Here is a 16,609-nt window from a genome sequence, read left to right on the forward strand (position 1 = left end):
ACGAAGACAACTATTTGATATTCGCTGACACAAATTCCCAGCTGACAAATCAGCCCATTTCCAACGGAGCTTGGGCGCAATCTTCTGCTTTTTCTGGGTGCTACATTGCTGTCATTGACGGCTCGAATTGATATGGGAGGACTCCTAGAATCAATTGCAAACATTTATGCTTTCCTCTTCAGAAGAACAAGAACAAGAAAACATCTTCTCCGAATCTGAAGCCATTGTTTTGATTCTCGAGCAAGGCACGACGTCTTGGCGTGACGTCACGAACAGAGGGGTGGGACCTTCTGAAACTGACCATTTCCGGATTCATTTTGAAGTCATTTTTATTGGTGTTTTTCATTTAACTAAAAATATCAGCCTGCCTGATTTGGGTATTTTAGATGCTATAAAACGTTTTTCTGATGTCAGTGGGAAACAAAAACAAAAAATGGTGCCGGTTGTCCTTTAAATGTAGTATGTACAAACCTCATAGCACAGTAAAAACACTACAACCCAATTTATTAACTGTCTTTCAAATGTGAAAAATATCCCTGATCAGTTAATAAATTTGTCTCAAGGAATATGCAAGATATGGCATTTACAGACTATTTCGCAGATACTTGGAGGAGGAAATGGAAATAGATTAAAATAACACATGCACTGTGATTTATCAAGATTGCGTCTGTTTTTAAGTTTCCATCGAAGGGGCAAAGAAATCAACATTTATTGAAAAATGGAATCACTTTCAACATTCAAAACATATTATTACACAACGAAATATTCAAGCTCAATAATACCTACTTGTGTTAAATTCCGCCAAATCATAGATGGTTTGTCCTGACCGCGCGCTCAACAAACTCCTCACTGACGCTCTCGCCTTCACGCGCTAACAATACACGTGTACCGTCGCCGAGCACACGAACATAGACTACCTGCAGTTGAAATTTGCATACTCGGCTCGGCAGCCAATCAGAAGCCTGCTTCTTTCTTCCGGACTTTCGCAAGCGTTACAAAGTCGTGCAATTGCATGTCATTTTCCAAAATAGATGCACAGAACCTCAAACTAGAAGAAAGATTCAAAAGAAGCTAACAACATATGTGACGCTACAAAACGTACATTTACATTAAGCCGTGACTGTAAAGTGTACGTGAGACTTATGAAAGGGGCTTAGTGGCTCGTAGGAATCAATGCAAACGTTGCATTGTGCACCGCAATGACAATCGACTACTGTAGCAAAATTTACAGCCATGCGCATTTGCCGTAAATTAAGCAAGGTAGCATTTGTAGTTGGTGCATTCTTGATTTAAAAAAAACTTAATACTTTGTGACAATGTTTCTTAATGGGATTGGACTCATTTTGCTTCAAGTTGGGAAAAATGGGGCAGGCAACTTTTCAGTTATCTGCCCTGTTGTTCGCTAGCTTTTTGTCATGAGTTTTAGACACTGTTTGTACTATAATTTGGGCAAGTTCGGCGGGCCGGATTGAAAAGCCTAACGGGCCGTATGTGGCCCGCGGGCCGTAGTTTGCCCATACCTGATATAAAGTATAAATACATACATGCTAATAGTATGATTCTCTGGACCTTGACATCAGGAATCTCCACAAATTGGACCTGTTAAAACTCCAATTTCACATTTAGGAGATAAAAGGATCATTACATTTTGCATGGTGTATATGGCCCACTCTTTAACACAGTGTCTCTTGGTTTCAGAGACTTTGATTTGATCGAGCATCACACATTTAAATGTTTTTAATTTATCAGGTGATCATGTGGACTCTTTTTGAACCTAGAATCCTAGACTGTTTAAAGCCACCCTCATACTTCTCTTCCATAAAGGACAGATGTGAAACCAGATAAAATAACTGTGGCTTGTTCACTGCTGATGTTGTTAAATCTGCTTTAACTACAATTGTAATATTTTCAACAATTGGTGCTTTGCCAAGAAAAACAGAAATCCTAGTGCTGCTTGGGTTTGCAATTTTGAATGTTTTTTTTTGCTGGTGATGATACAGTTGAATTTGTGCATACATACAGTTTCCAGATGTAGTTCAGAGATGGAAAAACCTTTCCCCCAGCCTGGATTAGATAACCCTGTTCTGTCCTCTCTTACCCTGGGAATAATGGCAGAATTACACTCTCCAAGATAATCGCCAAACTCAGATCTGAGCAAGTGTGTTTTCATATCATTACAGTTTTTGACCAACATGCCCCAACCTGTTCAGCCACTGCACCTCCACCCTCACCCAAAACTTTTCAAATCTATGTACTGAAACCACCAGGATGTCTCAGCACAGCTCATCATTCCCCACACACTTTCACACAGCAACAAAATCAACAATCCCTGCAGTCTTGGATTGAATTAACCTTTGCTTCTTCAGTGGCTTTTTGGCATATTTATATTTTTGTCGAACTTTGGAGAATCATTGTTCATTATTTGTGCTAAATCATGAAACATAATTAGGTCTTCCCATGCTGTGGTTGGATGTTCATAGTTTGTTAACTAACCTATCTATACTCCAAAATATAATTTGAGCAAGTTTGTTCTTTCAGAAGTGCTGACGGATCTGGTAACTTTAAAGTCCAAAATGGCACCTGGGTTGGCAGCCATTGGCAAGTGCTCTTATGAGTTTTGCTTTTTATGTTGTTTCTCTGTTTTATTTTATTACTTGGTTGTCGCACCTTTTCGGCAGCACTCGTATAGCAGCACTGTTTTTAATTCGGAAGAATGTCAGTGTCATTTGACTTGCGGGACAACTCTGGGGCACTTGTATTTTTTTGCTCCTGTAATGGGCAGCATATATGCTGTTGGACCGTCTGCGGCGGGAGGGATACATGGCTTGCAAAGCCGACGATGAGAAGGAAGAAGCGCTGATGCGTATGTGGAACTAGGAGTCGTGGCTTGGAACTGAAGCAGATTACGTTGGACAGGAGATGCGAGACAATCTCTTTTCATCAATGGATGTTGCAGCTTTGTGTTAGCTTTCAAAACTTAGCTTGTCGCAGATGTGTGCACATTTTCAACATGACATCGCTGGTCCACTGGTGAAAAAGACACGCTGATCCTATCCTTTTTCATCTACAGTATAACTGCTTCATACAACAAAGGGGATGCAGAAAACTGCTTAAGATTGCATGTCTTTTGTCTGTGCCTTTTGTGTTGTCATATTATTTTATTTGACCTCAAGAGTCACTGCGAGAGTGGCTGCCTGACAGAAGCTCCAATATTTTGTTCTTCTACTTTTTTTTTTATCTTCCTTCCGTAGCTTTGCCTCTGTGAATTGGGAATTTCTCCATTGTCAGGCCAATAAAGCTTATCTTATATTGTATTATTAACCTGTATCTGAGAAGTACTTCTTGGTTTCAAAAAGGTCAGTGACCTCTGCTCATCATCATACTCAGCCTGTCCATAACGTGTATAAACATGTTGAACGAGGCACTCATGCTGGCATATATTCATTCCTTTTTTGATCAGTGCTATCTTCACTAGGTCCGCTGGGGTTACTAGAGCTTTTTACAGCTCTCTTCAGGCATTAGACGGGGGACATCATGAACTGGTCGCCAGCCAATCACAGTTGCTGGTGTATAGGATATTATACGTATTCAATACCAAGCTATACAAAAGATATATCTTATTTAATTAATGTGTACACATGTGTAATGGTTGGATCTGATCTGCATTTTTCTAAATGTCCTTGTGCTGTGCAATGACAAACTTGTATTTCATCTAAAAATACAGAATTGAACAGAACACGAGAGCCACCCTGTTGGCTATGTCATCACCAGCATACATCTGATTCTATCAAGTACAATGTCGCAATAGTACAGAATCAACAAATAATGAAATAGGCGTGTAATTAAAATTTTCAAATAAAAAACCCTTTTAATCAATATAGTGTTTCAGCTGCATTTTTCCCTGATCGATTCCCCCAAATTCCCATATAAGCTAATTAAATACAATCAAAGTCGGGCGACACACTTCATGATGATTCTTCCATTCATTTACATGTAAAAACATGAAGCACAGACAACCTGGTGTCAATCAGGTCAACAGACAGCAAGTTAAACTGTCAGCTTCATCGCAGGGGTGTCAAACTCATTTCGCATCGCGGGCCACATACGGCCTAGGGAGATGTCAAGTGGGCCGGACCATTAAAATTATACCATACTCTGCTAAAAATAGAAAAAATATCATGTATTTCCTTTGTTTTGGTGTAAAGAAGCACAAGAACATTAGGAAAATATTGACATTTAATGACCTATCCTTTTACAAAACATTTCATGAAACACCTCATATTTCCTTAGAGAAATGTGCAATTTACTTTTATCATTCACAAATATGCATTGCAACTGATCCCACTGATTGTACAAAGGCACAAAACTTTAATTGGTACTGAAAAATATAGTAATGCACTTTAAGATTAAATGAGACTTTTAAAGGAAGGGAATTTTTAAACCACTTACACATACGCGTATAAAATCTAAATGTAATCCCTGCGAACACCTTACAAACGGAGAGTGATTTTAAATGTGTAATGAAGAAAGTGTTCACCTGTCCTGTAAATCTGTAAACTTCGTACATGAAACATACATACACATACAATACATACTGAAAATTTATGGAGTTGTATGAACAGTACTGCTGTTAACCTGCTGACTAACATTAAAGTGTGCTATGGCAGGCTGTGGGTAATGTTGCTGAGAAGTTTGTCAAACTGACGATGGTTCAGACCTCTGGACCGGATGAAATTTACAGTGCGAACAACCACCTCCATGACGTGGTCCATTTTCAGCGACTTGCGACACAATGCCTCCTGGTGCAAAATACAGTGAAATGTCCAGAAACAATCTCCTCCATTAAGGGCTTGTACATTGTCTTTGAACTTTGTCGCGACACCTGCTTTCTTTCCGAACATGGATCACGCGCCGTCTGTAGCCAGGCTGACAACGCGGGACCGGTCCACTCCAACTCTGTCCAATACAGCAACGACAGAGCCGAAAATGTCCTTGGCTGTTGTGGTGTCCATCATTGGCACCAACTCAAGAAACTCTTCAGTAACAGTCAATGTCTCATCAACTCCTCGAATAAATATGGCCAGTTGGGCCACGTCTGTGATGTCAGTGCTCTCGTCAATTGCCATGGAAAATGCAATAAATCCTCTCTGCTATAGTATTCCTCGTCGGGCTAATATTGGCAAAAGCTTGTCGCTTCTCGGAACATACAAGTTCAGCCGCCTTCATCATGCATCGTTTAACGAAGTCACCGTCGAAATGTCGAAATACGGCTTCGATGCTAATACTATTTCACTAGCAATTAGGTAGCTGGCTTTTACCGCTGCTTCATTGAATTCTCGGCTCCGAATGAAAGTTGACTGCTGTTTCCTCAGACCCGCCAGCAATTCGTTAATCTTTTCTCTTCTCAGTTGTCCTTGCAACCCGTCATATCTTTCGCTGTGATGAGTCTCGTAGTGGCGTCGAATATTATATTCCTTCAATACCGAAACTTGTTACAAACACACCAAGCACAAAGGTTTTGCGTGCATCTCTGTATATAAATAGGACGTGGTCCATTTTTCTTTGAAAATTCTACATTCCTTATCTACTTTTCTCCGTTTGGATAACGACATTTTGGCTAATGAGGGTGTAGCGGAGAGGCAGAGACCAAAGTATTAACAACGTCGTAACAAGCAGTAGATGGCGCATTGACACCGTCTGCTGTTTTGAATCTGCCTCAGTGATGCGGCGTGTCTTCTAATCTGATGGAACGAGTGTGCCCCTTAGAGGATAAGCCATGAATTGCAGCGAATTAAAAATATCAATTCCATGTCTTTTATGCATTTTTCCACTTTCAAATTATCCTGCGGGCCTGATTGAACCTCCTTGGGGGCCGGTTCCGGCCCGCGGGCCGTATGTTTGACACCCCTGATCTAGGATATCTGTCTTTGCATAGAATTTAGTACTTAGAATACTCCTTTATCACCAAATTTATTTACGACTTGAACATCCTGCACAGGGAAAGCTCATTAGCCAGGTTACAAATTTATAAGCTCATGGAAAAGACAATGTTTTATTGCTTACATCTGTTGGGGCTCAGAACGTTTCAGGGGCGTGGTATCATAATCAAGAAAACTATGTTTTACTAATGAATCACTTTAATTTGCATGTACTCTCAATAGCAGAGGGCCGCAGAATTCAGACGTATATCATGAATGACTGCGTTTCCTGCCCGCAGTAGGGACAAACTTTCTGGTTCTGAGTCTTCGTCCACAGTGTCTGACTGTCATATGTGTGACAGTAACCCTTGACAGAATCTTATTTAAAATGTTAGCAGCACTGTGTTGGGTCAAATAGTGGAACACAATTATTGTAAATGTTGAATGAGTTAAAAAGCAAGCCTATGCATTTGTATGATTTGTGCTCTGGAATCTCAGGTCAAGCTGAAATCATAAAGGGTGTACATCTCATGTGAAATCCTTTTTTTTTATTTTTTCAGATATCTTTGATTACCAGTGCCCGTGAATTTGGCACGTTCCACCTGCAGCCCAGTGGAAGGTCCAGAACATTCGTAGAAGGCCACTGGTGTTAGGTTGGTCTGTGGGGAGCTGATAGCAATGAAGACTTGTTTTGTGTTTGTTGCAGCTCTGCTGTACACCACCATCCAAGCATGTGAGTGATGAGCTTTTTCACTGACCAATTTCAAATGAGACTGGATGTGTTAGCAGTACATGTACTTAAAAGTCTGAGAATCATTCTGAAGAGTACTTAAAAATCTGATAACATCAATAGTCAAATTCATGCCCAAGTAATATTCAAACGTTGCTAATTTGTCAGGAGCTTTGTGCCCATGGTTGGGCCACCCAAAAAAAGATGCAGCTTTAAAGAAACATTGTCTATTCACAACAAAGGTGGACCATCAGGGCCTGCAAGGCTTTCTCTGCTGGCCTAAAAATATCTTAATCACAGACCAATGTTAATTATATTTCGTCCATTTTTATTACACACTTCCAAATTGCCTTTCAGCTTCTATTCATTGCTTTTCCCTGTTGTGCTGCTTCCAGATGTGTGTTTTCGTATTCAAGCCTTTAACCAATCACATTTCAGCCATCATTTGTGACCTGGGTCAGACTTCTACCTGGACGCTTTCACAATCAGTTCTGTGGGCCATTGGAACATAAAAATCAATGGAGATGAAACAGTTGCTTTTCAGATTTGTTATTGGCAACCCAAGGCCAACCCACAATTGCTGAAGGAAGAGAGCAGATTTACTGTTAACTCATTCACTGCCAGACATGTGCAAAAATGTGTCAGGGTTTTTGTCATTGTCACTTGAATTCCAGGACCACAGAATATTGACTCTTCGGACGAAATAAATATAGTGTTAGAAACCTTAGACTCTCTTCTTTCATCAGAAAAAAAAGTTAATTCCTAAATTATATGGGTCTGGAGTTATATGAGCTTGAAATGAGATTGGCTGTCCAGCATACAGTGCCATACATACAGTACATAAATGTTTATATAGCGCTTTAACAACAGCTGAAGCTGGAACAATTCGCTAAAATGGAAAAAAGGGAAATACTGCTCCCTTGTGGAAAAGAAATAACATTCCCTAAGGCCATGGCCAGTGTTTTATCGCCACCCAAGCATGAAAAAAACAAAACCCAAACAAATTCTGGAATGGCGCTCTATTTCATACAGTAAAGTCTCGTTATATCGATATCGGTTATATTGATAATACTGCTTATTACGATACTATTTTCATTTCCCGTGCACATTTCTAGTCTTTTTATGTATAATTAGTCCCGTTTAGTAAGATTCATGGTTATTACGATAATCCGGTTACTACGGTGCTCTTTTTCATCTCCCGCCGGCCATTTTGCTATGTTTATATCGATACAAAAGATATCTAATTTAAAACAGGTTCTTATCTTACAGTGTATTGTCGGTGTTCAAATACCTGACATGTTTCGACGTCTACTTCCGCCTTCGTCAGAGTGTCACGGATGTTGTTGTGACGCGCCTTATTCATCTGGTATTGCTATGAGGGCGTGACCTACCTGTCAGATCTGACAGGCAAGTCACGCCCCCATCTGTCCATTCGTCCCTCCAGAATACTGCTCCAGGTAGTAGAGAGCATGTAGGCTCCCTCATCCCTGTTGATGGCTGGCCTGTCAGATATGTCAGATCCTCATCCCTGTGACTTGCCTGTCAGATCTGACAGGTAGGTCACGCCCTCACAGCAACACCAGCTGAATATCTGACGAAGGTGGAAGTAGATGCCGAAACATGTCAGGGATTTGAACACGGACAATACACTGTCTGTAAGATAAGAATCTGTTTTAAATTAGATATCAAGTAGACAGGATGAACTTAATACAACTGATACAAAAGATACTTAAGGTGAATCGATATTTGCTTAGGGGTTTCTATACAGTACCACCATTATCGAAATCTGTATCGGTTGACTTGGTTGGTTGACTTGGTCACGTGACTTGGTTACGTGACCAGCTCCCGTGTCTTGCAGTGTAGCAGACGCCATTTTTTTACCGTCTTCAACCATAGCGAAACGAAAGAATTGTGACCTTGTAACGAAATACAAGGCAATCGTGGCTGTTGAGGAGAATCCAACACGAAATCAAAGCCAAGTATGTCTCAGAAGATTCCCATAATGACAGGATGATGAGGATGAAGAACCAACTGAATACACACCTATTGCAACAAAGACACAAGCGTTGCAAGGTGCTACGGACGTACGATCTTACTTAGAATCCAGAGAAAATCATCGGGTTTTTTAGAACGGTTAAACAAGATTGAATCGTTTGTGATAAAAGGTGAAAATGGGCAGCAGAACAAGATTGAATATTTTTTTTAAATTGCGTAATAAGATGTAAGCGTTGCAGTTTCCCTGTTGCAGTTTTATGTATATGTACACTGTACTGTACTGTATATGAATGCAATCGTTTTTTGCAACAATGTTTATTGTTTTGTCTGATGAAGCGTGATGATTTTGAAAATTACTGTACATGCCATACTGTATTAAAGATCCCCCAGTCACGTAACCGGCTTCCGTGTTTTGACTTGTCATAAGCGAGCACTATAAAAAAAATTGTAGCAGAGCTCACGTCTTTCATTACTGCTGCAATAGCATCTGAAAAATACTGTAATGCCCCTCAGCATGGCAAATGTTGCGCACAGTCGCTGCTCTAGCGGGTCGGTCTTTTTAATAACGAACGTAGCAGTTATCACATACAGATACAAACAGGAGCTGCTGTTACGCCACAGCTCAGCCATTCTATTCAGGCACTCTCCCGAACCCCGTTGTCGGGTCCTCCCAAGCCCCAGTCACGTAACCAGCTTCCGTGTTTAGATCTGTCGACGCGAGCCCAATAAAAAAAAAAAAAAAGGCGTAGCAGAGCTTATATACAGTACTGTTGTTCAAGACCAATTTCAACCATGGGGAAACGTAACAATTGTGATATCCGAACAACGTACAAGGCAATTGTGGCTGTGGAGGACAATCCAACAAGCAAATCCTTCGTCGCGAAAGTTTGACGTGCAGCAGAATACTTCATCAACGTAAGTAATGTAAACATTGCAGTTTTGGTTTTTCATCCATGTATTTAATTGTGTTGCATTCAGATATCTTTATCGCTTGCAACAATCACTGTTTTTCATATGGTTGTACATGCTGGTGTTCGTGGTTTCGTGTGAATAGAACGACGTGAGGATTTTGCATTAGATGCATTTTTGAGAGAAAATAGTCATTAAAAAGTGTTAAGACGTTTTTATTTTATGCACAAGTGTATTTTTCACTTCACTACTGTACAAAAAGCATGCTAGATATGCAATCCATGAACCCAATGATTGTCACGGTTTGCGAGGTGGTGATGGCGGGTGCGGATCCCAAAAAGCAGGCAGGAGGGAGCAGGAGGTTGTTTGACAAATTGTATTAAAATAAAGGTCAGCAGGAACAAAATCATCTGAATGGAAAAAATATAAAGTAGAAAAAGAAGACAAAAAGTAAAAGTCCGCCAAGGTTAAACAATCACATACACAATGCATGCAGCAAACAAGCAGCAAACAATGAACCGGCACCGGATGATCGTGCCGGGTGTCCTTTTAAGTGTCAATGATTAAACGACCAGCACCTGCGAGGCTGCAGGCAGGGCTGACGTCGCTACCCGCTGGTCGCCAATCTGATCGGGACGACCAGCACCTGTGCAGGTGTAGGCGGGGCCGACAGCGCCCCCTGTTGGTCGCCAACCAGATCATGACAATGATAAAATTACATGCCATATCAAAGATCCCCCATTTCCGTGTTGCCCCACCCCTTTTAATGCAGTTCGGCGCAGGACGGATATATCGATAGTCCGGTTACATCGACATTTTTTCAGACTCCTGAGAATATTGATATAACGAGACTTTACTGTATTTTCAATTCCAGAATAAATTTGTGTCTGGCTAATAAAGCCGTTTTCAAGACGAACTTTTCAAGAAAAAAATGGACATTATGAAGAAAGGTTGGACAGCTCAGAATATGTCAGGAAATATCAGATAATATTGCAATTTCATTAAGTTATTAGTAATGCTTCGCCATCCTGTTGTTCATTCTTCTCTGCGGTGTGAAAGAGCGACCTCTAACCCCATTTCATGAATCGACGCATTCATGGTAAAAACTCCGTCTAATGACAGTATTTCTTTCTTCACAAGTTATTTCATGGCTAAAGGGACTGATACATCCAACTTTGTGATTGAAGAGCATCATCACTTGTTTGAATGTAAACATCAAGCAGGAACCAAAGTAGAAAACAAAAACATTTAATCTTCCGGACAGTGTAGAGCAGGGGTGTCAAACTCATTTCACATCGTGGGGCCACATATGGCCTCGGTAGATGTCAAGTGGGCCGGACCATTAAAATTATACCATATATGCTATCTTCTTTTCCTTTCGGCTTTTCCCTTCAGGGATCGCCAGAGCGAATCAATGTCCTACATCTAATCCGGCTTTGTGCATCTTCTTCTACACACCAAGCACAAAGGTTTCCCACGCATCTATGTAAAAAAATAGCACGTGGTCTATTTTTCATTGAAAATTCTACACTCTCCCCCTAGTGGACAATCCTTGAATTGCGCCCCCTTAAAAATATGAATTCTGTGTCGTTCGTGCATTTTTCCACTTTTAAATTATTCTGCGGTCCTGATCACACCTTCTTGTGGGCCGGTTCCGGCCCACGGGCCGTATGTTTGACGCCCCTGGTGTAGAGACATGTTACTCCATTGAGGAATGAGCAGTGAGAGAAAGAGCCTTTCCCTCACCCGAGGTAGTTATATGGCGGGAATGAGAGCATTTCAAAAGAGCCTATCAGCTACTAAATACAACGGTGGGAGTTCACAATCAGACTGAACTAAGAATGTTTAAAGTAACGGTTCACACTAAACTACAAATATGTAAAGTAACAACTTAGACTAAACTAAAAAAATACAAAAGAGTAGAATTTAAAAGTGACATCAGATGTTTAAGGATATGTATATAGATCGTCATATCATCTCCCCCTGTTGCACATTCAAAACATCAATCCATACATCTCCAAAGCGGTTTTCAGTATGAACATCACAGACTAACGGCACGGGAACACAATCTCAGGTAGAAGGCGAAAACCTCTAACGTAACGTAGAGACTGAAATTCCTTCTCAGCCCTCCATTAGGAGCGACCACACTCTGGCCATGGCGTAAAATTCCAAATTACAACACGGTGTCCCTTTTACGCATTTGTTGATACAAAATCTTCGCGTAATTAACATGGGAACTGGTGATCATAGAGATAACCATTGCACGTAAACAAGGAACAATAAAGCCAATGACTTAGAAAATAAGGAAAAGCATGACAGGTACAAACAGTCTAAACAAAGTCGTATACCAAGGGCCTGCAAAGAGCATGGCACAGCTCCACGGGTGATCAGGCCGTTGTTCTTTGCCCATCTCTGAGGTCCCTGATAACAGACAAAGCATTAGTCATGGTTATAGAATTGGCGTCTTCGGGTATATACGTGCAACAAGTGTGACCGACCATAGCACAGACACCCTCTTGTGGGGCTCTCAAAAGGTCTAAAACCATTCTATTTTGCAGCATCATTTGTCTAATTGCCGCAATTTCTTTGTTTTGTATCATCCACTTTCAAGCTGGCATTTACAAACACTTGAAATCTGTAATCAATTGTCTCAATTCATAGCATGTTTTTAGCGACGCCAATTTGCGGAAAAAGAGCTAACATTATATTACTACCCGTGCCATGGTGTTTGAACTCTTCAGGAACATCACTTCCCTCGATGGAATCATGGGGCTTAAATGATACTCTTCTCTTAACATGATGGTGTACCGGACGACTGGTGACAATAAACGTGTTGTCGGTTACCGTAACAGGTGCATATAATACGAAAGCTAGCTGGAGAATAAAAGAAAACACTTTTCAATACGGGCAAAACGGTGCCCGTAGTGTTTAGCGGTAGCATGTATAAACACCTATCATCATCATCTATAAAACTTACATTTTTACCTGTACCGTACATTGAAACGAATAATAATAATAATAATAATTATAATCATCATCATCACCATCATCATAATAATCATAAGCATAATGTAATCGTAGTAAGAATAAGAATAAGCATTCATTTTATTTCAAGCGCCTTTCAAAGCTCTCAAGGACACTTTAGTCACAGACAAGCATAGATAGAATAATAAATAAAATACAATAATAAATATAATACAATAAATAAAATACAATTATAAATAGAAACAAGAGATAGAGCTACACATAAAATGCAATTTTAAATAGATGGGTTTTGAGATGGGAAGAGAATCGATGTTACGGATATTGGGAGAAAGTGAGTTCCAGAGTTTGGGGGCAGAGCAGCTGGAAGCTCTTTCCCCCATTGTGCTGAGACGGGCAGGGGGCACACCAAGGTGGAGGGAGGAAGAGGATCTGAGGGAATATAAATTTGAAGAAGCTCAGAAAGGTATAGGGGGACACGGTTATGGATAGCTTTAAATGTATAAAGAATTTTAAAGTTGATTCTATATTTGACCTGGAGTCAGTGGAGCACTTGGAGGATATATATAGGCAGTATTATTATTATTATTATTATCCAGCCATCCATTTTCCATACCGCTTCTTCCTCAGTAGGGTCGCAGCTGTCTTCGGGCACGAGGCGGGGGACACCCATGAATTGGTTGCCAGCCAATCGCAGTATTATTATTATTATTATTATTATTATTAGTAGTAGTAGTAGTAGTAGTAGTAGTATCATCATCATCATATCATCATCATCAAGATCAAAATCACTCTTCATCTTCATCATGGAATTCCTCAGGCAGTCTTGAGGATATTAAAATAACCTATTGCATTCTTTTTTCCTTTCCTCAGCATATAACAGCAAAACAAATACAATCGAAATTCCTTTATCAGACGGTCACCATTCTTTTTTAAAATAGATTATAATTGAATTGTAGATTGAAACTCCACCACTTTGCAACAATTCTATTTATTCTCTTCATTACTTTAACAGATAACTATTCTTATAAGTGCCCTGTCATTTATTTACTTATTCCATCACAAAAGGTTCTTCATTGGTTATCTGTTAAACTCGAGTTATTCTCTTTTTTTCTATTGTTGTCATCACAACCAGTATGAGCCATTTTGTGTTTTGAATGAGTGGATGACATGTTTTTTTCTGGGAGTTATTGGAAGTTTCACTGTTCATTCCTCCCAAACATTGTTATAGTGTGTCCTGACAAAGAACCTGGGCTGAAGCCATGGATGCCGGGACATAGTAAACATCATCGTGTTGTCATCGGTTATGACAGGAAGGTCCTCCTCACAACTTCTGCTACTGTGCACTCCATTGAGATTCTTAATGGAGGTGAGAAAAACAAATCCATGTTTTACCCATTGACTTTAGTCTGTGCAGCAGACCTTTCTTTGATCCAATGGAGCACAAATGTTGTCCTTAAAGCAGTGAGACTTGTGATTGGATCATTAATCCTTAATCATTTTGCTCTCAGCTAATTTGGCTTCAATGTGAATCCTAGTTTTCATTTTTGTTGTGAAGTTATGACATATAACCAGGAAGTTCCAGTTTCACTCAAGCAAAGACTCCTTGAATAACCATGACTGCATAAAGATGCATTATCATTGGCCTAGTCACTGATCCTCTAACGTTTTTCGTATGAGAGGGGATTAGCTGTCTCAAAAAAAAGTACCTTTACAATAGGTGCCTTGCAGTCAAAAATATGTCAAAGACAAAATATAATTCTTTACTATCATGTAATTGATAAAATGTTCTCAAGGCAATGTTTTGCCCAATGATCAAAATATCTAATGGGGTGAAAGCAAGACTGTGCATCTGTATGCATATCCTGTACTGAATCATAGATCAATGGTGGAATGAAAGGAGCTGTCTGAGTGCTGTGGAGCTGAAAAAAAAAAAAACAATACAAAAAACGTATACGAGCCTTGAATGTCCCTTTCATTGTTATACTTGTGTGTCTCTCACCTGTTCAGGAAAACTGGTCATTGCTGATTCCAACCGACCGATTCTTCTACGGACAAAACACATACTTATTGGAAACATGGGAGAACTACATATTGGAAGTCAAGACTGTCCTTACAAGGGCAACCTTACCATTTCTCTGTTTGGAAGGTAGACTTTAGTAAAAAATAACATATGTATGGATGTGTGTGTGTGTGTGTGTGTGTGTGTGCGCGCTTGCGTGTGTGTTTGTGAGCGTGTGTGCATGTGTGTTTGTGTGTGCGCGTTTTTGTGTGTGTGTTAACACTTAGCTAGGTCATCTAAGGCATATTTCATGATGTAAGCATTAGTCTTGCCTAATTGAAAACTACACTGCACTCTTCTCCATGGCTTTTTTTGTTTTTCCAAAATGACTTTTGCACGCTGCTGTTCTCAGGTCAGATGACACTGATCAGGAGCATAGCTATTTTGGCCGCAAATACATTGGTGTAGGGACCGGAGGGACTTTGGAGATCCATGGAGCAAAGAAACTCTCATGGACTTTCTTGAATAAAACCCTCTATCCCGGAGCTAGCCAACAAAATCACTACCTGCTGGAAAGAAGCTGGGGGAAACGAGGCATCATTGTGAATTTAATTGACCCCAAGAAAGGAGAGGTACTGAGCAATGACAGGTGAGTGGACTCCGATTCTGATTCTTGCCCCCCCCCCCCCCCCCCCCCCCTCTCTCGCTCTCAATTTAGTCATGATGAAAAGCTGGGGTCTTTTCTCAGGCTAGTCCCAGGTATGTGAGTCTAAGTGTTAAACAATAATCAATGAAACTAGAAAATTGTCCCAAATATCTGATCGGCCTGATTTTCAGACAACCCCACTTGACTGGATGCAATAATGAAAATCAAGATCCATGCATGATTTTTTTTTTTTAATTGAGGTCTGGTGAAAGGTCTTCTTTCATTTCCATTTCCATAGGTTTGACACATATCGGAGTAAGGATGAGAGCAAGCGCCTTGCAAAGTATTTGGATGCCGTGGATGTAGGAGTCATTGTCGCCATGGTGGTCAATGATGAGGGCTCCAATAACTTGGAGGACACTGCCAAAAAGACTATCTTCAGGCTTGGCAGTCAGTATATCAACACTTTAGGATTCCGGTGAGCACACTAGAAAACTAATAATTTATATTAATAGTCCCGCTGCCACGCATGGTCTCTAATTAGGCAGAACAAAATTGCAAAAACATGAGTCTGTTAGGATTGGAATGTGACCTGAAAAGCATGACAATACGCCGGTATGGTGTTAGCCAAAACTTGGTGTTGTTCATGTTAATCTGCAAAAATCAACTCAGGGAAAAAAGGCTGAGATTCACATGAGAACCCAGGGCATGATAAATCCACAGGGAGTTTTCTTTACAAGAAACAAAATGTTCAGGAGATGCCAACAGTGCTCCGTACAGGTGGTAATGGCATGAACTTGCACAGAGGATTGGTTTTGGTTATACCAGTCCAAATGAGCAGATGGGCTCCAGGTGGGTGATCTTTGGTTTAATGCCCACCATCTTAATTATGGAGTCTCCCTGTGAGCAACGACGGTGAGAATTGCATGGCCGTGATTGGCGGAACATTTCAACTGACCTGAACCCAAGTGGTGTTCTGTTTTTGGTATTCTGCACTCGTACAGGTTTTCAATAACAAACACTATGTTTTTACATAAGGTTGTTCATATGAGCACTTGCCACCAGCATATCTTTGGCTACGATGATCGACTTTGTACTCATGTCATTGTATTTGGGGCTATATGTCTTGGAGACTCAAGTGAAGCGTGGAGTGGAGCCAACTGATCTGCAAGCACAGGTGTGTTGGCTCCAGGTGAGCAGGTCTTTCTTGGCAGACCCTCGTGTAATGTCTGGTTCCCAGACACAAAGAATTTCAACTGCCACCTCTGGCAGAACATTGTGGTCCACAACAGTCAAATCTTCTACTTTTTGGTGTTTCTCATTTTTCTTATCAATTGTTCAAAGTACTCTTTCCATCTTCCAATCACACGACTGGTACCTGTTAATACATTGCCATTTCTACCCTTAATTATCCTAACCTGGTGCAC

The 16,609-nt window shown here is 40.5% G+C and overlaps 1 protein-coding gene across 1 annotated transcript in view; it reads left to right on the forward strand.

The window, feature by feature from the left end:
• Positions 1-6,572: 6,572 nt before the first annotated feature.
• cemip (cell migration inducing hyaluronidase 1) overlaps positions 6,573-16,609 on the forward strand; it is a 121,679-nt gene continuing 111,642 nt past the window's right edge. Inside the window, exons 1-5 of the mRNA XM_088991758.1 lie at positions 6,573-6,651; positions 13,766-13,903; positions 14,545-14,683; positions 14,949-15,185; positions 15,481-15,660. Coding sequence (XP_088847884.1) covers positions 6,597-6,651; positions 13,766-13,903; positions 14,545-14,683; positions 14,949-15,185; positions 15,481-15,660 — 749 coding nt within the window. The 5' untranslated portion in view covers positions 6,573-6,596. The remainder of the gene's footprint in view (positions 6,652-13,765; positions 13,904-14,544; positions 14,684-14,948; positions 15,186-15,480; positions 15,661-16,609) is intronic.

Source organism: Hippocampus bargibanti, linkage group LG03, assembly GCF_051943395.1.
Source record: "Hippocampus bargibanti isolate YZ-2025 linkage group LG03, ASM5194339v1, whole genome shotgun sequence".
Taxonomy (NCBI): domain Eukaryota; kingdom Metazoa; phylum Chordata; class Actinopteri; order Syngnathiformes; family Syngnathidae; genus Hippocampus; species Hippocampus bargibanti.